Below are 27468 nucleotides of genomic sequence, written 5' to 3'. Positions count from 1 at the left end.
TGTGGGAGGGTAAAACAAGGAGTTTTCTAGTTGAAATGGCAAAGCTTCCATACAGATGAGTCCTCAGACTTCTGAGACAGCTCACCTCAGAGTGGCTGCAGCGGACTCGTGTCCCCAGATGCCTTCCCCAAAACATGTCAGCTCCAGCAGCCAGGATAGACTGACTGCTCCTGAAGAAGCGGCAGCAGTCGCTGAGCTGCCCCAGTTCACAGGACAACCTATAAATATAAATTGCCGCTCATTTTGGTTTTCCTTAACAAGTCAGGCTGTAATTTGTGGCAGCTCAAACTGTGTGGGGAAGCAGCTATTGACAAACAACAGAAGCCAGGGAAAAGCAGATATAAAAGAAACTGTCTATGCAACCAGCTGGTGAATCAGACTGTGAAATGGATCTGGCCAAATACTCATTTTTGATCAAGTCAAATCAGTTCCCTGCTCTGACTCACTTGCACTAGCTTGAAATATTCAAAGGGCACACTGAGCCACCTCTAAAGAAATGAAAATATTGAATTAAGAAAAACCTGGTTATTAAAGGTGACTTTGGGCTGTATTACATGGCTATGACAGTCTCACACGGCTATGACAGTCTCACACCTATACGTATATTGAAATGTATAAATGCAGACTAAAAAGGAGCTTAAACTAAAATCAAAACTCCCATGACAGTTGTTTAAAAGCAAAAACAGAGGAGACAGAGCTAGCTAAGTCAAGCTAAACCTTAGAGGCAGGTTAAAATAAAAAGGATTAAAAAAATATCCCCCAAATTACCCTTCAAGCTAAATTCCTTTCCTCAAGCTTCTTACTAAAATAGCAGCCTGCACCAAAGCATAATGCATTCAGGTGACAGAAAAGGGAAAAAAAGTAGGTAAGCCAAACAGCACTCATGGCTTTTATATGATACTAAAGGAGCTCTATCTCAAGAGCCCCTTCTCCCCTAAAAACCCCAGTTGCTTAATTTCATAGGTGATGGTTGTATATCCTTGGCCATGCAGAGGCTGCTGGACAACAGTAGTACTTTCAACTTCACACATTAATTTGACACAGGAAAATTACATTCCTGCATTTTAACTTGCTAACAGATACCAAGCTCAACCCTTACCAAAGCCTGGTCATTCAAAAGTTTAAAACTATACAGTATTAACAAAGTAACTGTACCACTAAGGAAGGCTAGTAGAATGGAGATGGATTCAGACAAAACGCAGATCAACCTGAATGCAGGCAGCGTTCTTTCAAAGCAGTTCTCTCCCAGCGGGACTTTTTTAATGCAACACATGAAAGATTATTTTTACTCTGTCACCACCTTGTCCTGATTGCAGTGTTTCTCTGCAATCCTGCAAGTAGCATAAAGCTGATCTTCCTGGTGAACTTCGTTCAGAGTACGATGAGTCTCTGCAGTAATCAAGCATACTGGAGTAATGGTTTGTTCCCTCACATGCTACAAAGAACCCCTGTGGTCTACCACAGGAAAGCATGCCAAGCAACAGAATGGTGTCCTGGGTTCAGCAGTAGCAGTCATTTTTTCTCCTTCTTAGTAGCTGGTGCAGTGCTGTGTTTTTGACTTTCGGGCTGGGAACAGCACTGATAACACCTATGTTTTTAGTTACTGCTCAAATGTTTACCCTGACCAAGGACTTTCTAAGCCTCATGCTCTGCCAGGGAGGAGGGGAAGCCGGGAGGAAGCAGGGACAGGACACCTGACCCAAACTAGCCAAAGAGGTATTCCATACCACAGCACGTCATGCCCGGGATGTAACTGGGAGTTACCTGGAAGGGCTAGTTCATTGCTGGGGTTGGGCTAGGTGCTCCGTCGGGCTGGGTATTATCAGTCGGCGGGTGGTATTGTATTCTCACCCCTTAGTGAGAGAGCCTACAGTTCTTTTTGGTGCTCAATGTGGGGCTCGAATGGTTGAGGTACCCTTGGGACCTGCCTGCTGATTGTGATGGGGATCACCATGTCGGCACACACACAGAGTGTGTTCTACCCACAACCATTTTGTCTGATCTCGAAAGTTAAGCAGAGTCGGGTTTGGGCCTTGTCTAGGGTTAGACGACGATATAGGAATACCAAGAGGTTTTCCCCAAGGCTGGACAGCCATGAGTGTCATGGTGTGTGGGACAGTATGGGCGAGTATCTAGTCCACTGGGCCCCTCCAGTGCTTTGGAAGTGTCAGAGATGGAAGGCAGCTGTGTGGAGTCCCCAACGACAAGTTGCAGAAACTGCTGAAGGGGAGGGTGAATTATTTTGAGCCTGATAGGCCCATGACACTTCAGACCATCAGGGCAGAGATGCAACACAGAGATGGACTCATGATCGAGGGGTGGACTTAGCAATGGACACTATTGCCCAGGTTATTCACAAGTGTGAACACTGCACACAGCCTCTCCTGCTCTGAAAGATTGTTGCAAGAGATGGAGCCTGACATCATGGACCGAATGGACTCAGCAGCTTTATAGGGATTGGTCCATGCATTAAGGAATGATCTCTCTCTCTCTCTCTCTCTCTCTCTGTGTGTATATATGTAAGAGCGATAGTACATTGAAAATGTGGGATCTGAGCATGACATGAATGGTACGGAATAAGGGGTGGATACTGTCCTGGGTTCAGCAGTAGCAGTCATTTTTTCTCCTTCTTAGTAGCTGGTGCAGTGCTGTGGTTTTGACTTTCGGCCTGGGGATAATACTGATAAAGCCGATGTTTTCAGTTACTGGTCAAATGTTTACCCTGACCAAGGACTTTGTGAATCTCATGCTCTGCCAAGGAGGAGGAGAAGCCGGGAGGAAGCAGAGACAGGACACCTGACCCAAACTAGCCAAAGAGGTATTCCATACCACAGCACGTCATGCCCAGGAGGTAACTGGGAGTTACCTGGAAGGGCTAGTTCACTGCTGGGGTTGGGCTAGGTGATGGTCGGTGAGGTGTTGCATTCTCTTCCCTTGTTATTTCTCTTATCATTATTATTATTGGTGGTAGCAGTAGTGATTTGTGTTATACCTTAGTTACTGGACTGCTCTTATCTCAACCCGTGGGAGTTACATTCTTTTGATTCTCCTTCCCATCCCGCCGGGAGTGGGGGGAGGAAGTGGGGGAGTGAGTGAACAAGCTGCGTGGCTGGGTTTAAACTACGACAAATGGCAGGAGCAATTCTTGTCTCCATTTAACCCCTTCCCTTTTTCCAACAGCTTTCCACTTTTCTCGCAAGCAGCAGGTGCTGAATTGCCATGAAATACAGAAAGAACATCAGGTCTGGTTTACGTGAATTATATGAATATATATCAGTTCTCTTGACACAAGACCCCAAACTGGTAGCTTCACTATCACTGCAAGAAGAGATCAGCTGTACCTGCAGCAGAAGTGGGAGTCTTTGGTCTACATAAGCCTATTTAAAACCATGCCACTTATCTTCTCCAGGCTGAACAAGCCTAGATCTCTCAGCCTGTGTCCATAGCAGAGGTGCTCCAGTCCTTAAGCATCTTCATGGCCTCTTCTGGACTTGCTTGAGCAGGTCCATGTCCCTCTTATGTCAATCCATTCTCAATCCAAGCACAAATACAACCCAGCTTGTATTCGTCCTTGGTATTGCCCTGGCCCAGGTGCAGGACCTTGCACTCGGGCCTTTTCAGCTCCATAAGGTTTGTTCCATCCCACCTCTCCAGCCTGCCCAGGTCTCTCTGGATCCCATCCCTTCCCTCCAGCACGTCAACCGCACCTCACAGCTTGGTGCCATCATCAAACTCACTGAGGGTGTACTTGATCCCACTGTCCATGTCACTGACAAAGATGTTGAGCAGCACTGGTGCCAACACTGACTCCTGAGGAACAACACTCAACACTGGCCTCCACGTGGCATCAAGTTGTTGACCACAACTATCTGAGTGCAACCATCCAGCCAATTCCTTATCCGCTGAATGGTCCACCTGTCAAACCCATGCCTCTGCAACTTAGGCTGCAACCACACAGCTGAAACCACCTATGAAACTTCAACAGAGAAACAGGCATTAACTCCAACTCCCCCTGGATAAGACACTCCCAAATTACAACCTTGGACTCTACAATCAGCTAGGGCTGTCCTCTTCATCCTTCTTCTCCCACCATAACATCTAGGCTGTTTTGACAATTCTGGTTAACACAAGGCACAACACAACATTGGACATCAGACTCTCATAAGCCATAAACCATCACGTTTTAAATGCATGCCTGTATGGGATTGTCAAGAATGCACAAAGTCTGCAGCTTGCTTTCTTTTTTTTACCCTCCTCTATTTTGAGTGACAAAGCTAGTTCAAACCAAATTAAGTACAAACACCATCCTGGCTATGCCACCCTGCACCAAGATTCAGCTGAGGATCAACACCTTTTGGGCAAGTTGGAGAAAAAAGAAAAATCCACAGTTATTATGGAAAGAATGACACAAGCTCAGCTAAAGCAGCACTGCAAATGTAACTTGAATTGTCATACCTTAACATAAAAATTTTGGGGTGGGGAGAGCTTCCTTAATGTGAATACTTATTAAGAGAAAGCCAAAGGCTTTATACCCACCCTTTAAGTTACCCATAGATCTCTTTAAGAAAAAAAGTCTTCTGTCAAAACTACTGAAATGTGTTTGCACTACCCATGCTCATCAGAGAGCGCACCAAACAGTGGAGAAATTATGTATTTTAGTAATGTCAAGTAGTAGCCATTATTACTTACACTTGGCATCTTCCAATGTTCCCCATGGCACAGGATCAATTGTTACACAAATAGCAGATGTTTTCAGTTGGGGCTTTATGAGCGGGGGGAGAACATGGCAAAAAACTCAGAATGGCTTCTCAGAGTTAAAAAAAATCAGTCTGCACACCATGTACATGTAAGGAACTGATTTAAATTGAGCTGATTTAAATTTACCTGTTAAGATTACCTAATTCAGAAGCTCAGAGTGGTAACAGGCATACTATTTCTGCAGAACGAAAGACCACCCATGCTCTATAGTCTCCATTTCTTATTGACCTCAACAAGACCCAAGCACTTTGAAATAATCTAGACATCATCAGTGTTTCTGGAACAGCTGACAGTTCAGGACTGATTTTTTTTGTTTTCAAATATAAACTTTTTTGCTGGTGTCCAGTACATTGGCAATCCCTATCATTTTTATTTCATTATTAAAAAAAAATATATTTAGCCCAGGTAAATTCAGGAAAATTCATCAGACTATGCAAAAAATCTCAGTCCAGTACTGCCTGTGATATTAAACACTCTCTGTTTCAGAAGCCTGTTTAAAAAAATGTAACACATGTATTTGGGTAGTTTATTTGCTTGATTTTGTTGCTGGTAGTGGTGTTTTTCAATGTACATTTCACAGTTCTAAATACCCCTGGGCCAGGCCATACCATAACAGCTGTAAGCAGCTAGAAACATCAAACCCAGTATTTGGTGTCTTAGGACACATTAGATCAATCACATTTTTAGGATTGCAATTAGGCATCCTGGGAGTTTTGCATCCCACCTGGATTGCAACAGGTCAATAAAGTGTAACAACACTGATGCCATAAAAGAAAATTAAAACATAGATTCCTAAAGATTGAATAAAGAATAATAATTTAGAAAAAGTATAATTGTGAGCAAAATTTAATGCTAAATAGCAATCACAAATCAACACTCTTAAAAAAACCCAACCAAACAGCACTAGGAAAGCACTAAACAACTTGGGGTTACTTTATTCAGTTCTTCAGAGATGCCTAAGTGTTTGTTCTGACTGGGTTTTAACCTTTAATTCCAGACTTTCAAAGCAAAAAGGAAAGGAGGGCAGGGCGGAGAAGAGATTAACATCTAATAATAATTTTGCAACAACTGCACCAATTCTGTGCCTAAACTGAACTGCACTTTGCTACACCAAAGAAACCAGAAGGAACGTCGTCGAGCAAAGCCCAAAGCCCCATTGGGGAGAAGATGTAAATGTATACTTTCTGAACACACAACTAACAATCCGTCCAGTCTACCACCCAGAAGTACTACTGGACACAACAGAGTCTGTAAAGTTCTGTTACTGCTCTATTAGTAAGCACAGTAGCCGCAAGCTTCTCTACCATGCTCTCTAGTCCAAGCCTTTCTGTAAGGCAATTAAACAAATGCAGCTCAAATGCAGCCAGCAAGTCACTGGGTTTTGGCACATACTTAATTACCACATCGAATCAGGGCTTAAATGGTGCAGTATTATCAAAAGAATGGGACTGAAAGCCACCTTGCAAAAATAAACAGAGTGTGAAGATGGTAAAACTTTAAACTGCACCCCAGTGGTCTGAATTTTTGTGTTTGTTTTGTTGGGGTTTTTTATTACTATTATTTTTTATTTTATCCTCTGAACTCATTTTAAAATAATTCCAGGTGCAGGAGCAAAAACAGGATGAAGACCGTATTTCCCCACAGTTTTAAAGCAGGTCACTTCTTACTTCCTGGTGCTTCACCTCTTTCGTCATCATTTTTGCAAAAATTGGGAGTCCTGGCCATGCCTTCCAAGAGCAGCCCATCAGCCATCTGCGCTGGAAAGTATCGCGGACATCACAAAAAACAACTGATGCTGCCCAAATGCTTTTTCCACCTCCCGAAATGCGGTGCTGTTGCCAAACCTTACATAACCTGCTTACACAAAGGGAGCCAGTTGTACAGATGATGTAAATCAGCACAAACTTCTCCAATTTCAACTATGTTCTTGAACTTATAGGAGCCCAGGGCACAAAACAGGAGTTTACAGGAAATTGCTCTGAAGTTTAGATTCCTGCATGTTTAAAACTTACTTCCACCATCCCACCTTTAAAATTACAAACACTCCAGTGTGAAACTCAATAGCACCAGTTGTTTTCAGAAGGGTAAAGAATGGTTATTTTGCATAGCATTAAGCTGCAAATTACTCACTCAAATTCCCTCTTTTTTTTTTTTTATTTACTTATTTATTTATTTTATTCCCCCCCAAGCACTGAACTTCAAGACCTGGATGTTCTTGACAAAAAATCATTACATCAAATCCCAAACTATGCCACAGCAAGTAACTATCACAACCAATCACACTGTATTCAAAGACATGTATTTAAAGCAAAGCAAACAAACATACATCCCTCCTCCTTCCCTCCTCTTCTGTCCCTCGCCCCCTGAACCACCCTTCTCCACTGCAGTTTTCCTACAGTCTCTCTTATTCTGACAGGTTTATTCTTTTAAAACATATCCATTACATATACATAGTATACTGTTTTACAAGTGAGAACAAGGAGGAAAAACATAATTGCCTGTCAACTGATAGATGCTCAAATATTATTGCTATAAAGTGCTTGCAAGGAAAAAGCACGCCTTTCTCTGTTCACCCATATGGGAAGGAGTAAGACGCCCCAGTGATTTCTCAAAGGTAAACAAGCATGCGTTCAACAGAGCTTGTTAAAAAGTCAGGTTACACAGAATCACAGGATGGTTTGGGTTGGAAGGGATGTTAAAGCTTATCTAGTTCCAACCCCCTGCCATGACACCATGAAGCTGAAGAGTCCCTGGAGTAAGGGACTCAAGAAGATTTCCAAACACATTAAGCTAGAGAAAGCGGGCAGCAGTAAGGAGATACTTGCAACACTACTTAAGGGGCATTAGGAAGAGAATTTTCAACTTGGAGTGCAGTATTACTGCAAATACCTCTGATAGACTGAGAAAAAAGAAACTGCACTGTTAGGATTCCTTGGTTAAAAAAACAAAACAAAAAACCCAAAACAAAGCAAAAAAAAACCCCAAAACAATAAAAAAACCACACAAAAAAAGAGTTACACGTGCTGTGTGTTATGCATTTTCCCTTCTATAAGAATGACCCACACATTTGTATGCAAAAACTCTACATAAAACAGGAAACCAAGATAAATGAGCCCTCATAACTGCTCCTCATAGTCACCAGATAAGGTAAAAGAGATAACACAATATAACACAATATAACTTTCACTTCACAGACATTTCTGAGCAGAGATGAGGAAATATTATATATAAAGAAATTATTTCATGTTAAAAACACTTCACAAGAAACTCAGCATTATACCACCACCCTAAGGGGGTCAGGGAAGTCACAGTAAACAAGATAGGGAGAAGACATCATGAGATCATAAGCCCTGCATCAAAAAGGCTTCTATTTCACTAAATCATTGAATTCCTGAGGTTTGCAAGGATCTCTGTAGATTGTCTACTGCAACACCACCACTCAAGGCAGGGTCAACCTTCTCTTTTCCAAGGTAAATAATTCCAACTCAGTCAGCCCCGCCTTTTATAATGGATGCTCCAATCCCTTAATTTTTGTGGCCTAGCCCTTTGTGAGGCCCATACCTGCAAGTCTGCATCTCTCTTGTGCTGAGAAGCCCAGAACTGGACACATTATTCCAGGGATGGCCTCACCAGCACTGACTAGAGGGGAAGGCTCACCTCCCTCGATTTGCTGGCAACACTCCTAATGAAGGCTAGGATGCTGTTGGCTTCCTCTGCAGCAAGGGCATATTGCTGGCTGATATTCAGTTCATTGACCTCAGGTCCTCCTTTCAAAAAATACAATTTGTTTTAAGAAAGGGAACAATGGCATGCTGTAGCAACTCAAAAGTCAGGAGATCCTCCTATCGAAAGGTACGGAAACAACTGTTCAGCTCTCTCCATCAGCTTGGGAGATACCTCCCACCATCTGCTGTTTACAGGTAGACCCTAAACTTAGCTCAAGACAATGCATTTTACCTGTTTCAGTGTGCTGATGCAGTTTAACTCAATGTTTGGGAAAAGAGTACACTCAGATGACAGCCAATAATTTGTCAAGGCATGCAATATAGGTATGTTCATTTGCACACTTACAATTACAGGCTGAGAAAGCTGGGCTTGGTCAGCCTGGAGAAGAGAAGGCTCTGGAGAGACCTTAGAGCAGCTTCCAGTGCCTAAAGCAGCCAACAAGAAACCTGGAGAGGGGGTTTTGACAAGGGCAGGTAGTGACAGGACAAGGGGGAAGGGCTTTAAACTGAAAGAAGGTAAATTTAGATCCCAAGCCATTCTCTAATTCTATGATTCTGTGAATTTTAAACATAATTTAACAAACAAAACCCCATTTAAATACAGATTCAAGAGATTATGTGGAAAAACTCTTGTTTCAGTTTATACTGCTGCTTAATTTTACATGAAAACAAAAAATTGAAACATGTTTTGAGTTAAACCAAAACCACCCATTCACGACAAACAGAATGGTGCCAGTCCAGCCACGCTCACTTGTTGCATATGCAATGATTTCCACACTGCCTCTGTGCAGCTACAAACTACCCACATCAAGTTCTCTAAATCAAAGAGAATCCTGCTTCCGTCATCTCTTTGGCCCCAGAGCCAGAGCTTCATGACCAAAAGGTACATTCCTGACTTCACCTGAAAAACGAACATAACACATGGTGCCACCAAGACAACCAAAGCCATTCTCTTGTTCCTTCTGCTCCCTTGAGAAATAATGTAGAAATTAAAAAGATAATACCATGATTATTACCAAACTACTTAAGACTAAACGTATATGGGGCAAAAAAGCCTCAGTCTCCAGCAGTCAGGATATGAGAAATCACAGAACTTGTAACAACAAGACTGCTAACAGTGAAGTGAGTTCTGTGGGGTTATTAACAAGTCTACATATTTCCATCTCTGCCCCATGCAATTCCAGCTGGGGAGTTAAAAAAAAGAAAAAAAAGATAAATCACCTTTTTTTTGTTTGTCTTTCTTTTTCCTGTCTGAACCAGCAGCTCTGCTCTCAAATTAAGCAAATAGTCTTTGAACAATTTATGCTCTATAGTCATATGTATGAGCAGGAAAAGGTATAAAAAGAAATAAGTAAAAGAGACCAATGAAACATTTATGGAAAGGCTGTTACCATCAAGGACATCCATTTGAAAATCAGAGTAAATAACGCTTCCCACAAAAACTTCAATTTTCTCATGCATGAGACTATTTGTAGCAGTTTGGCCACAAACATATCAAAAGCTTTCCAACTCCCAGAAATTACAGCCATATCAAGATACTGGATATGACTTGTAACCAATGTTATAGTTGAGTATTTTTCTTACATCTAAGAAAACAACTGTACTACTTCTACATTCATCCTCATTACAGTGTTTCAAATCATTAATCAAGAGCTTCAAAATAATTTTATATGTGATATTAATCACTAAACAGAGACACACACGATAGAAACTAATCTCTGTTTTCAAGGCGGCAAACCTAGGCTGTCTTCTGTGTTTTAACTAAGTAGCCATGAGTGAAAGTAGGAGTTGCTAAAAAGCGTAATCTTTACCCATACCATGTTTTTTCCTGTCCAGTATATGCAACAGTCTCAGGGTTTTATTAAGTATTCTCCCACCTCTCAAACAGTCCAAAGGAGGTAAGATCAGATGATACATTGCTAAAAACATTTTACCATTCACAGTCTTTGAAATTAAAATACTCAAAGCCTCAGTCTACTGCAGCTCATATGGATCAGGCTTTAGCATTTAGATCCCAATGATTTCCAAACAGAAAGCCAACATGCTTAACTGTAAGTACACAACATACTGTTGTGTGGGACCAAGGTCCTGCAGGATCAGCAGTAAACACCTCTGCGGTTTTATTTAAGTGCTGCTATAAACACAGTTGTGAGTGATGTAAGAACAGTTACTAGGTCTGGCTCTTTGCTGTGACACTAAGGAAACAGTGGATTAACAGCTAAGCATGACTGAGGCTTTTAATTTCAGACTCTGAACTGAGAACTTTTTAACCTTGATAGCTGTCCCTTCTCAAATGTATTTTTTTAATCATAGAATCATAGACTCACAGACTGGTTTGATTTGGAAGGGAGCTTAAAGCTCATCCAGTTCCAACCCCACTGCTGTGGGCAGGAACACCTTAAAGAAAGCAGTCAAAAGACAAGGAACTACATACAGCAGCTTACAAAATGTCAACCTGGTGTTGGTATTTCATAGAGAGTGCCATTTCATTCTCTCTATCTACTTCCGTATAAAATACCTCATTTAACACCATATTTGCTCTTTAAATTACACTAGTGAACTCCAGATCTAAAGTTAGTCTTCAGCATTAATTAACTCTGCATACATTACTTGCTGTCAGGATACACACAGGATTCCTGCTAGTTTATTTAATATACTTCCATACGGCCATTTGCTACGGGAAGAATTCCTTTCACCTTATAAAGGCATCCACAGTGAAGTCAGAATTAACAGGACAAGGTCCTTGGAAAAGTACTTTGGTCCAACAAAGTCACTTTCCCTTTTACTGATTATGGCTGTACCTTTCCACCAGTTATCTGAAGGATACAGGCAGCTACAGCCTTTGACAAGCGAACAAAACTAAGGATTTTGCTTCTTTGGGTCCACACAGTTTCATCTAGTACTTGTAAGTCTTTTATGTATAAATATATAAATTTATAAATAATAATTCGTATAAATAAGGTAAATACATACATTAAAAAAATAAACTATGTAATTAATTTACCCATAACTCCTCACTCATCTAGCACAGCAGATCTTCAATCATCACTGCAATGAATATGAGGCCCGAACTACACAACATCAGTGCTGTTTGTGCACAGGGTTAGTAAATAGCACATGGGAAATGGTGGAGAGTATTGAAGAGGGAGGAAGGAACCAGACAGAGATCCGAGTATTTCCAAGAGCCCTAGAAGCAACACATTCCTTATTCCTCACCTGGCCACCTTAGATCACGAAGAGCCCCCTGAATCCAGAATCACCTGGATTCTTTTACTTGCTGGCACAAAGATGATTATTCAACATTGCCACTCATTGCCACTGATTTTGTTTACTGAAGCATAGCAAGTGAGAATTCCTGTTTAAACTCATGCAGATTTACGCACCTTGCTGTCTAGGTACATTAAATAGATATCACATATCAAATAGAAGTTAGCTTGCAAGACAGGATAACTGAGAAAATGACAATAAAAAAAGGCTTGGAAAATTAATTACTCTTTGGAAGTGCAATGGAATAAGTTAGGCAATCAGACTGTTTGAATATTTGGCTTGGCACCTAAGAACAGCCGTATTTTTCTTTTTGGGTCTATGTCTTGGCAGTTATTTCTTGCCACAAAACACTTAAGCTCAAACATATGTTCACCTACAGGTCTTGAGAAAAATACCCTGGGAAAATGTAAACTGAAAAAAAGGCTATGTTTCTTTTTCAGAGCTAAAAACTTCACATTTATCACCACTGTATCCATTTAAGCATTTAAGTCAAATTAATATTTACCCATGAGCAGGATCCAAAGCTATTGCCCTGGGCTGATCTAGGTCTTGCCAGAAGAGGACTTTTCTAGATGTTCCATTCAGATTAGCTACTTCTATCCTATTGGTTTCTGAATCCGTCCAGTAAAGCTTTTTCCCAATCCAATCACAAGCCAGGCCATCCGGGGAAACCAGACCAGAAATGATGACATTCTGCACCACATTCCCAGTTTGGTTAATGTGAGTTTGCTTGATGGCTTCTTCACTCACATCTGTCCAGAAAACAATGCCTTGCGAATACTGGAAGTCAACCGCAGCAGCATCCTCTAAACCACTGACCACTACAGTGGACTCCAGCTTTGTGCCTCCAGCATCCACGAGTCGAACATCCCTCCGGTTGGCAAAAAGCAGAAAGGGAGATGCTACAGGAAAAAAAAAGAAACCATGTTAGTATTATTGGCATTTATGGATGTTGAAGCACTGAGTATGAATAGGGCAGAGGAGGATTTCTTTTCCCAGGTAAGCAGGACAGGCAATACAGCAGAAGGAATGTGGTAAGTTTCATGAGAGAAAAATGAACACTACCCAAAAACCTCTTCCTTCCACATGTCAGACACAGGAGTAAAAGATAGAGGGAAGTGCAGGCCCAATTCTATAACTACAGGATATGGATAGCATCTTCAACACAATTAAGAGTTCAAACTGAGGCCCTTCAACAGTACCTTCTGTCAGTCATAAACCCAGACTTAGATCAAATTAAACCTTCATGGTTTAAAAGCTTGATTCAACCAGTTGAAGTAGTAATCATACACAGAAGGCAAGTTCTGATGACTTTTAGTAGTAAGCTGAAAGCTAACATTACTAGATACAACACCCTGAACACTCGTACCAAGTGCCCTCCTAGATGGCAAACACTGTGACAGAGGTTCAGAACTACTCTCCTCTTCCCTGCACCACAAGAAAGAAATTACAGGACGAGTTTGAAGAAAGATGAAGATGTGGGTTGTAGACGTTTGTGGGGACTGCCCACAAACAGAGGCAGACAGAGCAAAAGGACAAAGGTTCTTGCTGTTAAAAGCTTGAAGTGGGTGGTGGAAGCTAGAGTCCTAGTACTGAATGACAGGGAAGGCTCTGAAAGGGAAGCTAACTTATGACTGACGCAAAAGGGATGGGAATCTACAAGATAGGTCAAAATGACAGCCACAGAGATATTCCAGCAGTACCTGCACAGGTTCTAAACCTCTTGTCTGCATGATTCAGTTGGATAATGACATGACCTCAGCGGATAACACTGGCATTCACAGGCAGAAAGGAAGGAGATGGGGAAAGAGACTCATGAGAGGCAAGAAAGTTAACCTCGCTAATTTGGATCTGACAGTAAGACAGAAGCAGTGGTAACACTAGCAGAGATTTTAGCAAGACAAGATGACTTTACTGTCACACCAGATCTCATCTGCCATTATACCCAAAGACAGAGATAAATCTATGCTTGCAACTGAGGCTGTCCCTCCACACTCTGAGGAGGAAAGTTGTGAAGGTCTGAGTTCTACAAGTCCTCCCTCCACTTGCCATGCCGAATATTACAAAACTCTAGCAGTGGGAGATTGTAAAGATCCTCTGAAGGACCTGCTATGGGGGGAGAAGGAATGATTCAGAGGCAAAGGCATGATTTGGCCCAACTGCTTCTTCCAGAATTGGACATTAAGTAGACGTACATTGCTCCCCAACCATACCAGCAACAACAATGGCCAAGTTTACCATTCATTTTTCTCCTAAAAGTGCAGGCTTGCTTCTCCATCTAGCAGTAAACAAGAAAAATAGTTACCTGCAGATATGACTGGGAAGGCAGCAGCCATATCTGCAAGCTCATATCACAATGACTGCAAGCTCACACTGAAGGGTCATGGGGAGCTTCTCACCAACCAGCACCCTCAATACAGGTCCAAGTTCCAGCTCTGCTATGCCAGCAGCCTCACCACATGTTATTGGCTTTTTCACAAACTCTGGCTCCAGCTATATGCTCGCTAGAATGTGTGTGCCACCGCATGGGCCAAAGTGAAATACATCTCTGACAGTAGTGTATGTATTTATGTGAAGGCCAAGGACCTCAGAATCTACACCTCAGCTTCAGATGAAATACATGCACAAAAATTCACCATCTTTATTCTGCATGGTCTTTTCCCCCTTCTTTACCCATCTCCTCCTCTTTCCACACCCACCCACCCGAGTCAGGAAGGAGGTGGCTTTGTTTTTCTTTCTGGAGGAAGTCTATGCTAATGAAAGTAATAAGGAAAATTTAAATCAGCTGGTGGTTTTATTGAGGATCTTGGACAGCAAAGACACAACAATTGTTATCATAAGTGTTTCACTGAAAATGCAGTATCTTTGTTTTCTACAATATTTAACTCAAGAAAGTTTATACAGCTTGAGGAGAATTACCTCCTAAGAAGTGAAGTCTCTGTATCACTCCTCTCTCATTTCCTAACTTGCCAAGTCCTCCTCTCTGTCATCTTTGAAAACACTAGAAAAAGTGCCCAACAGGTTAGTTATTGAAAACAGAAGAAAAAATGTCTACAATGCAAAGTACTTGGTTTCTTCTCTGCAACTCACTGGTTCCCCATAACTCTGTCAATTTTAAGTGGCACTGTACCAAACCATTTGAACACTTGGAAAGTTTGATGTTAGCAGGCTGTTGGGGCAGACTGCTTCTCAAGTTATGCACATTGCCTCACAAAACCAGACCCATATTCAGCCAAATATCAAAGCTATAAAAATTCTATGTACAAATTAACAAAAAAAGGACCCGAAACATTGTCCCAAAAATGTGTTTTGAGGAATATGAATAGATGGATTTTCATCCAGACATTTCCCCACTGAAGCCATTATTAATGCTATTACAAAAGAAAAAGGAATCTGAAATATCAAGTCCAATCAACTTCAGAGGACCTCAACAGCTTCTTAACTTAATTAGCTTCTTAATGATCAGATATGAACAATGTCTAATCTAATGCCTTTCAAGAGATTTCTTTCCCACTGATGCACACAACAGGACAATAGCATACAGATAACTCCTGAACCACTGTGTTCTCCATCTCTTCTGTGCTATAGAGTCATCCTGACTGAAATGCAGCCACATTGTGTTGGCTATGAACACCCAGTGGAGAAATCACACTCCCTGCTTGCAATCGTGTTAAAATTCTACTGCATTTATACACCAATGTAAAACTGCTTCTTGAGAATGGCCTTTTAAGAACAAAACTCATATTCACTTCTCTGATCCTCCCCATTGGCCTTTTCATTAAGTCCAAATTTTACAAAAATTGTTTATGAAGAAAAAAAATAGGAACCCCCCCCACCCAAGTGATCCAAACAAGTAACTGGTTCTCAACACTGATTCTTAGAAAGCTGCTGAAGAAGCACAGGGTCTCTCAACTTTGAAAATAACAAATAAGTCATAACAGCAATTAAATGCTCTGTTTCCATGGCCTTACATTTATCACATCAGGATGTGATGGCTTACTAGCAAGCAAAGCTAGCTCAGGCAGTATTTAGTTGAAGCTGCAAAACAAGCTTCAAGATGTCCCAAGAAAAGCTCACAGAACTTCAAATTTCCAGCTTTCCCAATTAAGAAGTAGTAAATCTGAAAAAGGCAACCAAGAAGGCAGATGATCTTCTAGATGCACACATGCATAGCTTTTAGCTTCATAGAATTACTGAACTCAATAGTTTAACAATTCAAAAGGCACATTGACACTCAATGTGATTATAACCAACAGGTTTTTAAGGCATTAGAATAAGAAGGAAAAAAAAAACCTCAGAAGGCAACAAATCAAATGGCCAATTAACAAAAAACTTGATTTGCTGTGCTATCAACAAACTATCCTAGATACAAGATCATTCCACCAACACACAGTACAAGTTTCTTATTTTGAATTCCATACATATGTAGAATCAAGAGTTCTTTTCGAAGAAGGTGCACACTAATCTCCTTTCAAATCATGCTGTTCTTCCTGAACTGGGCTTGAAGGTCCAGAGAACATTCTTATCCTTGGCACATTTAATTCTTTACAACACAACTCTTGCCAAAGCAAACTAGAAGGCCAATTAAGAGAGACAGAGGGATGAAGGAGACCCCAAACCACCTAGCAATAACTTTGATTACCACTGAGCTTCAAATGAGCTTATCTGTTACACAAGAGGCAACATTCCTTGCTTAGGAAGTTATTCCACTGTTCAAAAGTTAGGAGACTTTTAAAGGAACACTTAGTGTTATGCTCTATTTTGATCAGCCATACTCCTGATAACTGCAGCTTGCCTGAAAAGGTAAAGACCAGCTTCTATTTTGAAAAGAGAAGACAATAAACAGTAACAGGATGAATGATGAATGTGAAGGACAAGTTGTTTATATCCAGTCTATTACCACCAACTGAAAGGATAATATTTTAATATAGTTTTTTTTTAAAGTGCTGCATTCTTTTTTGGTAAAACTAGAACAGTTCATATTTTTCCTTAACAGGCAATATTTAAAACCTCCATACATAGCTGGAGTTCACAATCCTTTGACAAAGCAAGAATGAAATCAAAAAAGAACCTGAAATCCCACAAATCACCAAACGAACTCTAAACAGATTACAACCTAAACTGTAGAAAAGTTACAGACTTTGCAGCAATTCCACAATCACATGTGGATCATGCAGTACTTGATCAACGATGCTTCATTCTAGAAAGACGTATTATTTCTATTCAAAAAACCATCAATTTTCCTGTGGTTTTCTGCTAACTGGAAAATACCTCCTTGACTTGATAACGGAGCTATCTACGCAGAGGCTCATTGCACAGCAGTAGGAAAACAGAGCTTCTCGTCAGTCTGTTAGCTGGAGAAAAGGAAACACTCCTGATCAAGTTGGCTAGGAATCAAGTGTAAGTTCAACTTTCAGTTTTGCTCATTATATCCTGAATGCTCTTGGGCAAATATTCTGTTCCCTGCATGGGGAAAGCTGGTTCGTAGAGACATAAGACTGGAGGATTTGTACATTCTACAATGTATAATTCATTTGGTTAACACTATAAACAATATCAGTTTTAGTACATCCACTACAGTTTCCTTACCACCACCTCTATCCCATTCATAAGTGATACAAAAAAGCATTTTTTAAAATGTCTTGTGGCTTAGACTCCTCTGCACTTCACCATACATAAAAAGGCAGCAATAATCTCTCTTCTTTTTTTTTTTTTTTTTTTTATGTTAAAAACATAAGCTCTGTTGAGTACGGAAGCCTAATGCTATCTGCCCAGCTGTAACTACCTTCCAACAGAATAGGCTAATGTGTTGCTTCTGAATTCAGCCATTAACTTTCATTTTTTGTTTTAATTGTACCAATCCCACCCACAGCACTTAAATTTTATGAAGTGCTTCAGAGGCACCCATTAGCCTCAGTAAAGTGACGTGGGACAAGTAACTAAAACCTGCACTATATGATCTTTGCTATTAGTTTCAGTAACAGCTCTAAAAAGCAGTTTGACGGGGCTCAACTCATTTATATATCAAGGCTAAGATGACACTGTGTCTGCGCCATCCCTGGCAGTGTTCAAGGCCTGGCTGGATGGGGCTTGGGGCAACCCGGTGTATTGGAAGGTGTCCCTGCCTATGGAAGGGAGTTGAACTGGATGAGCTCTAAGGTCCCTTCCAACACAAAACCATTCTGTGATTGTATGATCATGAATTGTATCAACAGATACAGACAATTGTGTCATCGGTTGCTGCTGAGCTGCAAAGCTGCAACAGTTCAAAGGCAAGCTGAGCAAGAAAGTTTTAAAAAGTTATATTTATACTACTGCTTGATACTTGCTGACATGCCTACATTTTGCATCCTTCCCATTAAAGCCACAATAGAATGACATGAGTATAAGGGGACATGTGTATGATTCCTACTCTTGAAAGCACCAGAAGCGTAGCATACACACAAATGCTATGTATAGCACAGGAGAAAAGCTTTCTTTAAGAATTGTTAAACCAGTTAACTAGGCTAAAGGTCGTGGAAAGGTTTAACTGTGCTTTTAAGAGAAGTGACCAAGGATCTTGGTATCCTGGTACACAACAAAAAACAAAGATCTCATTTTAATAAGCATACAAGCTAAAATAGCCATTCAAAATTACAGTATGTGCAACAACTTGTATTTTAAATATTATTTCAATTCTTAACAGGACAAACGCAGAGGCGACCTCTGTGGTTAAACCATCTGTACTGCTGGACAGAGAGAATAACATATAATTCTTGCAGCAGTCAATGTCCCAAACCGCAAAAACATTCATTACCAAGGAACAAAAACAACCTCCCCACACCCCTGCTGCAGGCACACAAGATGGTAAAAAACAAATGTGTCAAAACTTTTGCACCCAAGGGTGTACAGTCTTATGGAAACTCCAAGACAGGATATGGAGTAAGCATGCCTCAACCTTCTATACTTAAAAGTAGCTGCTATGTAGAAACAAGACCATATAGGCAGGGTTCTAGCAGCCATAAATTAATCACAGAAACCAGTTGTACAGCACAAAGTGATTCCTCTTGTCCAGCTCTAACTCTTTAGGAGCATAAGAAGGCTTAGACCTTTGATGAGTAGCTTGAGAATCCTTCTAAACATTCAGGGAAGAAAGTTATTCCACATGCTGTCACCCTTTTGGGCATTACCCCCATTTTTAATGGCTTAGCTCAAGAGGAGAGAGACGACAGCTGGTGGCAGCAGGAAGCTCACATGCCAGGACATACAGACGCTATAGGAGCCATAAAAATGCAGGAAAAAAAGTAAGAAGGAGAGAGATTCGGGCGCAGAAAAGAAAGCAAGGTAATCAGCAGTTTAGCCAAACCTGACTCCTAAAATCAAGCACAACTAAAAAACTCAGTCTGAGAGCTTGCTAGGCTAGAAGAGAATATGGAATGTACAAATCCCACTGATACATGAAGGTCATTTTACTCTTAATGCAACTGTCCTGTAATAAGCAGGGGAAAAAAATACAGGGGATTGGAACTAGATGATCTAGGGGTTGGAACTAGATGATCTAGGGGTTGGAACTAGATGACTTTTGGTCCTTTCCAACCCTAACCATTCTATGATTCCATCTTAAATACTGCGCATTCTCAATCCCAGTGCTTCTTATTGGCAGCTGCTGCAGAGAAGCCGAAATCATCAACTTCAAAAAGTACATTAAATGTTGATCTTCCTGTAGTAACCCTAGACACTCACCCCGAGTTTAAACTTGCCAGGTACAAGAACTCCAAAGAATAGAGGGTTATTGCTTTCATCCTCAAAACACATTACTGTAGATAAGGTGGATTCCCAGTGTAATTACTAAATTACAGCATATTCTTGCAGCAACACAGAGGTAGCTGGTAGCACAGGGCTCCTCGGTTTCACTCCCACATATACCCCCTTAATGAACCCAAGCGATCTTCAGCCCGAAGATTTGTAAAAATCATTCCACCTACTACAAACATACCCTTCCTTCTGCTGTTAATTATCTCAAAGGGCTGCTGGGAAGCCTACTCATGCTTGAGCAAGGCACTTGAAGATCTTCAAGAAGAAGGCTCCATGACGCATTCAGCTTTTCATTCCTGACATGGCTAAGACTTCTCTCTGTGAATCAGGGAGTGAGTGTGGGTCAGTGCGCTGTGAAGGAACAGCTATTTAGTGACAGCAGGGTTATAGCACTATTTTAAGAGAAAAACATACTTCTTCCTGAAATTTCATTCCATTCCTGTAACCCTCCAGATCAATCCATTTGAATATAATTTCCCTCTCCAAATCATGAAAGAATGCATTCTGGTTATTAAGTAAGGCACATTCATTTTCATTTTATCTGATTTTAGGTAGAATCAAGGTCTGAAATTCAAGAGGAAACAGGAATGTTATTTTAAACCACATTTATACACATTGTGTGCAGCAGATGTCAAGCAATTTTTGTAAATTTTACTCTTCACCAGCCTATATTTTAAATTGTTTAGATGGTCACGCCAGGAGTAAACCAGTGCAAAATAATCCAGTATAGACTAGCATCCCATATTATAAAATGTATTTGGTGCCAGTTTTATATGTGCTAAGTATTGTTTTGAGTATCACTGCCTAATGCTAGAAGACAGCCAGGATCTGCGTGATCTATTTGCCATCAGACAATGGTAAAATGTAAGGGAGGCTGTTCATCCATCAGTGTACCTACAAGCAGTGACGCAGCTTTAGCCACAAGTATAGGGGGCGGGGAGGATGTGTGTGTGTGTGTGAAAAAAACCCAACAAACCACCACCAAAACAGTTTTAAGTGGGTTTAGAAAACATATGACATGTGCGTGTTCTTCTCATCCAGAAGAGGAGCTGGGAAGGCAATGAGATAAAAAAAAAACAGTAAAAGAGTCCAAGCAATAAATGCTTTTATGAGAGGCTGAAGATCATTTATTCCTAGCCAGTGGAGAAAGGACACACTAAAGAAATTAGATGGGGTTAGCCTTTATGTTTTTCATTGCTGGGGATGGGAATGCAGAGATGATGCAGAGAGAAACATGCTCTGAAGATACGGGAGCACAGAAGATGCAGAATTGCTTAATGCAGGTGATTGTTAACAGCAGTTGGATAACCATTCCCCAGGTATGGTTTTTGCACCACTAATTCCTGCCTCAGTGAAGGAGCTTCATCAGAGCTCGATGGACTGAACTCCCCATACCATTTCACTGAGAATCCTGATACAAGGGTGTGGGATGCTTGTGTTTATGCTCAGGCTTCCACAAAACAGTTTTAAAAATTCTCCCAGTAACATAATACATCACTGTTCATATTGCCCTCCTGGGGCAGATGAATTTAGTAGCTTTATCAAATACTAACATTAAAATATTGCTAGATAAACTGGTAGCTACCTTTTAGTTTATTTTTTTTAAATAAAACAAGCAGTACGTTTTTTGAAGATCTTGTATTTTCTGGACTGTGCGTGTTCGTCCCCCCTCCAGTAATGACAGGGTTTTTGGAAGACAAGAGATTTACTTCAGACTGTTAGTTTTGTTTGGCAGACTACAGTTTTTAAATTATAATGCTAACAGTAACAACAAAATATAGCACTGATTATATACTATTTCATCTCCATTGGCCTGAATTAGTTCATTTCCATTGCTCAAGAGGACTTCTCTAAAGAGCATGCTCTGAAAAAGACCAGCAAAGGTGCATTCTACAAATCATGAAACTTAGGATTTGTTCAGATTGTCTGGGATGGGAATAAAATGTTTCAAAAATCTCCAAACAGCACACTCTGAACTTACTCGTTATTGTTTTATCCTGTTTCTCATTATATTACCTACTTCAAGTAAAAATCTTCACATACCAGAAAAGCCAAATGACTGGATTCAGTGTGCATAATTTAGTGCACTCCCATCTCTGCAGAGGCTGGAAGCAAGTTATGTATGTTCAAGATCACTTTTCTGTGGATGCATTATTCTAAAGGAGGGTTCCTCAAACTCTTCTGTCTTCCCACAGACCACCCATTAAGCATGCCACATGAACTTCCCTCCTGGTGCACAAGGCAATGGCTCTCAGATTGTCCTTAATACCCCTGTAGCAAATACTGAAATTGGTTACATGGAACAGCATATTTCATCTTCTTTTAACACAGTTTAGCAGCTGGAAAGGAGGACAGCCAAGTCCATGCGAGCAGCCAACGCTATACGGACCACCAAGCAGCATACAGAATATGTTTAGCAGAAAAAACAAACAAAACATAGAATATCAGCTGTGATTTGGGGACACTCACATCAAATTGCTGAGATACTCATTAGGTAAGACTCACAAGCACTTTAACCATTTTATTTAGAGGAGAACACATTCACTAGAGCATAGGGCAATTTTCATCTTTTCTGTTTTGTTAAGAGGCAATTTCTAAACATTATTGCAAAACTGGCTCTTGGGAATCTCTCCCTGTGCAATGCACAACTGGTGTTCAGCCAAGTTCAGTTGTGAGGGCTGCAGCCTCATGCAATCCTGACTAGCTAATGCTAAACAGATAATATCTCTGCAGTCTGAGCCCCCACCTCCTCCTGACCTCAGGTTCTCACCCGAGCATTTTACAGAGGTTAAAACACACATGGGACTTTCCCAAAAACAGAATTACACTGTTCACAACAATTTGCTTATTCTTCTGAGGATTCTGCTGCAATTTGCTACTCAAGACCCACAATGCACATGACAGCTTATATGCAAATGTACCATCTACTGGGGATTATGGCATTTTGCCCCAGACATCAACAAGCTTTGAAAACTGGCACTTTGAAAACAGATGTTAAACTGAGCATCCTCCAGTATTATAAGTCAACTTTTTTATTTGGTGCTGGTTGGAGATTATAACCTGCACTGAACTCCACGGGAGGATAAACTGACAACTTCCATCAAACTTTAGTGATGGTGGGCAAAGCTCCCAAGGCCCGCTGAAAATCCCACTCTACATGTAGACAGTAAGCCTTACAAGTAAAAACTTTCCCACTCTTTAAAAACAACTAGGCAACAGGACCTCACAGGTCTGCGCTGTGATGTTTGAGTCTAACCCTGTGTTCTTATGGAGCAAGTGCATAGCAGAGGGAGATCCATCACATACACATGGATGATCTACTGACCTGCACCACTGTCAGCTTTCATAGAATCACAGAATGGTTTGTGTTGGAGGAGATCTTAAAGCTCATCCAGTTCCAACCCCCTGCCATAGGCAGGGACACCTTCCACTAGAGCAGGTCACTCCAAGCCCTGTCCAACCTGGCCTTGAACATTGCCAGGGATGTGGCAGCCACAGCTTCTCTGGGCAACCTGTGCCAGTGCCTCACCACCATCATTCTGTAATACCAAATATTTCCATTGTCTTGTCAGTAAGAAGGTTTCATATTTTGTTTAAGGGTTCTTTAAATTATAAACTTGTATTTTGTCTAATACTATAGGACATCAGGTTCAATTCCGTAACAGTGTTTACCATATTCAGACCGCACTGGAGCTATCTGTCAGCTGACTCATGACAGTTTTCTTTGTGAGAATTAATATGGCACTCTGCTTGTACCCACAAAAATTGGAAACAGTCTGTCCATTCAGATTTCTGGTAATTTCTGATTTTAGAATAAGCAGAAGTGGCACTGGGCTTTGCTAAATGGCTAAGTGCAAAGGCAGTGCTTAAAAACAGGGACAGGGGATACGGCAGGAAAAAACCCCAACACTTGGATGTTTCACATTCTGTGATGCAGAGTACATGGCAATAATTTTGCCCTTGTTATTTTAAATTCGCCTAACCCCCATGTCACGCTCAGTAAGAGCTTTAAAACTACAGAGGAAAATGAAGATTCGTGCTACTTCTGCATGATCTGACGTAGAATAACACAGACGAAGGCGTGACTTCCTTGGCCATCTAAACACAGCTCTTGTTGCAAGTAACAGGTCAATCCAAGAATGGAAAAAACCCCTGTGGTGTCCCCTTTTTAGGCTCTTGATGCCAATGGGAGCAAGGTTCTTTCCTGGTTTTGGTTTGGGGGTGTTCTTTTTTTCAGGGTTTTTTTGGAGTTTGGTTTCTTTTTCTTTCAGTTTATTTTATTCCTCCTTGGTTTGGCAGACAGCTGTCTGGCCAATAACAGTAGATTATGCAGCAATGATGGTTCCAAACTTCTAATGGATAAAACAGTGTTTCTACATTTGGCTTGTAAATTTTCTCCAGGACTTGAACAAATATAGGCTTGACAAAGGTATGCTTGTTTCTGGTCTGAATTGTTTCCAATTTCTAGCTCCAGATGTTACATTAACTCCAAAGGAGCAAATCTTAAGCTGGAAAACGACATTTTACTTCTACCTCCAACAAATGCATTTGTAAAATGCAGAAAACCACTAAGAAATAGCGTGTGCTGGATTCAGCTGCTGGCAAATGTTATTCATTGGAATAAAAGTGAAGTCGAGTCAGATGTGAAAAACTCAAACATAGGTTCCACTATCTGATACGGTTTTCTTCTAACAGTTAAGAATCTTCCCAAATAAAACCATCGTGTTATGGGAACCTGCAACATGGGGCTGGGCAGTGTGAAGCTAAGTTTTTAGTGCCAATCTGTGGACAGGACTTCTGGTTTTTGTGAAGTCTCATTACTCTCTTCCAGTCAAATATTTAAGATTTCAGTTTTGTGAGAGCTTATTAATAAGGAGAGCAAAAAGAAGATGAGGTAAAAAGGACTACTTAAGATAACGAAATCTGTAAAATTCTGCTAGTATTTATATCACCAATAATACTTAATTTACCTCCTCTAACACAGGACTCTAAAGTCAGTGTTTGTCCAGCAAGTTACCTGGAGCATTTGTCCTGCTGGAACTACAAGAAAGATTTTCTGTTCTCTTATTATTACTGCTCTATTAAAGTGTTTTTCAATATTGTGGAGACAAAGACATGGCGCTTCTCATAATTTAGCTTTTTCTCAAACATCTGTTAAAAAAATATTAGATTTGCTAGAAAAGAGAGTATGTTCAGGGTTTCACTGACGTTTCTTCCTTTTTTTTTTTCAAAAGTCAGCCAAGGGTCACAAAAAAAAATAATCTTTCTTTATTTTGGATCATAGTAAATTACAAACCAAGCTGAAGATTAAACTCTTCCAATATCTGAAAGGAAGTGTTAATTAAAAAAGTGTCATGATGCCACTGAACACAGCTGTTTTCATAAATTGATTTCATGCATCTTTGGTGATCAGTGTATGATTCTTAAGAACATAATGGAATGGGATCCTATGCTCTTTGGGACATGCTTGCACTCTGTTGTTAATGCAAATTACACAAGCTTTATCTTCAATGGTGTTGCAGTTCACAAGCTCACAAAGCACACGATTAGCTCAAATTATCTGAGTAAGATATGTAAGGAATATTGCTCATTAACTGATGATATTCTTGCTTTAGAGGGAAGACCACATTCTATTATCATTTACCTGGCAGCTATCATCTGCAGCTGTGACACATTTTTATCCCTGGGTCCAAAAATTTTTGGTAAGCTTTCCACCAGTGACTGTATTTACTTCAACACTGCATCCTTAATACCAAACTAAGATTTGGTAGTATGTCACTTTTAGGCAGAAGAGTTTGAGTGATGTTTTCCCCATGAAACTGTTTTCCTTTTAAACTGGAGGTGCATGTGGCTCGCTCACAATTCTGCTGTATCGCAAAGTAGTGAAGATCATAATCTGGCAAAAATTGTTCCTTCCTTTATCCAGGTATACAAGTCTCCTTGTATCTATTTTGTAGGCTGGTAGTCTGTGTCTCCAAGAAGGAAAACATGTTCTGAAATTCAGCCCAGAATTTACTTTCTCAGAAAAGGCTTTGAGTCTAAATAATTATTTAAAACTGAAGAAAATCTGAAAGAATGGAAATTTGGGGCCTTAAAAGATGAGTTACATAGGAGCTGGACCAATTTTGCAGCTGACTCATTACTGCTCTGTACAATCTCATGGTTATTAATTGGCCACTCTCTTCAGTGCCTGTTGAATTCTAGCATTTGCAGAATTGTGTGATATATACGTGTATGACACCGTGATATGTAATCAAGGATAAAGGTCCCAAAAAGGAGACTAGAAACAATATTAAAGTGGTGATGCTCTGCACTTGGAGAAGGTTGTAAAACTGCAGAAGGCAAAGCAGCTGGAGGGGTTCCCTAAACTCCCAGGGCAGTGTAGGGTGTAGTGCATACTCCCCTGACAAACACGGTATTCCAGGCCAAACCACAAACTCTACAAAAATCAAGCTCCAGCTATGCTGTGCTAGAGGGGATGTTGATTTAAATATGCCCTTTGTATTGGGCTGATCAGATGTGTTTTGTTCTGCCAGAAGCTGAGTCTGGTTGAATTCCCAATGCCCCCCCTAGCCCTGTTCCAGCCCATCCTCAGATGCATCTTGCTCCCAAACTCCCAGTCTCCTACTACCTCACAGATGTTTTAGTGGCCTGAAATCTGCCTGGGTGACTGCGCACATAGTTCCTTTCCTTTAGGTGATCCTTTCAAAAGGATCGCAGTTTAAAATGACAAATAGATTTTAAAAACTACTAAAGCAACTTCTTTGCCCAGCTTAGCTGCAGCCAGAGTATTGCCTAGTTGCAGATGTGCAGAGCACTGACTCTGTGTTGCTGTGTCTTGTACACACAATGCTCAGTGGAAGGAATTTTTATCGGTGGTTTTGTGCTTTCAAAAAATAATATGGTAAAGCAAACGCATGTTTGCTTGTATTTGTTAATATTTTAATAATAGGAGAAATCCTCCTCTTAGGAATAAATAATATTTATGACATGACTTTGAATAAATTACCATTCCATGTTTAAAAGTCATTATAAATAAAGATAATAAAACATACTCATGACCACATACACAACAGATCTGACAACTGACATCGTACACATCAATAACAGCCATCTTACCTTCCTGATGAAGGACAAAGTTCTTAGATTGAACTTGGATAGCTTAAAAGCTAAACTTTCATTGAAAGAAATATTGCCAAGCAAGCTAAGCTTACTCAGCTTACTCAAACACTCACGGTAATCTGTTCCACGTGTCCTGCTGATACTTAAATAAGAAAATAACCCTGCAAGGTTCATTCCTTTTTATAAACAGTCAACATTCATTCAGACTTTACAGTAAGAAACTGGTGCTAAATTTTTTTTTTGCAGTTTTAAGTGTGTGTACATAATGCTTACACATCTCCCACTGTGCATGACTGCTCTATTCTTGTATACAAACTCTTCAGTTAAAAAGTTATCAAAGTCTAGTTTCTGGAGAAAATGGTGAGGTTTTCGTAGAATTCAATATATGACTTCTGCCTCACAAGAACGTGTCAGAAAAGTTACACAGGAGAAAGTACTGCATGCAGCTGTATTTCAGAGCACAGCAGCTGACAAGTTATATTTTTATCCCTGCAACCTCTCCATGTGCCTGCTGATGCTCAAGCCTCCAGAAACTATGCAACAGCTTTTCATTAACACTGCTACATAGACTTTCAATTGCTATGAAGCTTTACTGAACCAATGATGAGTTCCTGTCAACACAGTGGTTTGCAACAGCAATAACAGTCACGCAGCAGGGAAGTCAGACCTGAAGTCATCTTAGTTTCCAACACAGACCAACATTTTATTTATAAAAAGAAAATAAATTAAAAAAAAAAAAAAGTTAACTGCTGCTAGAGTCTAAAACTGAGCATAGGAAAGAATGTGCAAAGCAGCTTCCTCC

At 40.5% G+C, this 27468-nt stretch overlaps 1 protein-coding gene across 3 annotated transcripts in view; it reads right to left on the bottom strand.

Moving 5' to 3' along the window:
* The window catches only part of LRP5 (LDL receptor related protein 5), a gene marked incomplete at its 5' end in the record, with an annotated part of 129279 nt that overhangs the window by 89759 nt on the left and 12052 nt on the right, over positions 1–27468 (bottom strand). For all 3 annotated transcript variants that reach the window (XM_080619946.1, XM_080619944.1, XM_080619945.1), the window contains one exon: positions 12256–12652. In XM_080619946.1, coding sequence (XP_080476072.1) covers positions 12256–12652 — 397 coding nt within the window. The remainder of the gene's footprint in view (positions 1–12255; positions 12653–27468) is intronic.

This window comes from Psittacula echo (genome assembly GCF_963264785.1).
Source record: "Psittacula echo genome assembly, chromosome: 5".
NCBI classification, from domain to species: domain Eukaryota; kingdom Metazoa; phylum Chordata; class Aves; order Psittaciformes; family Psittacidae; genus Psittacula; species Psittacula echo.
Note: the sequence above shows the minus strand (reverse complement) of the source record. Positions and strands in the feature narration are given on the sequence as shown.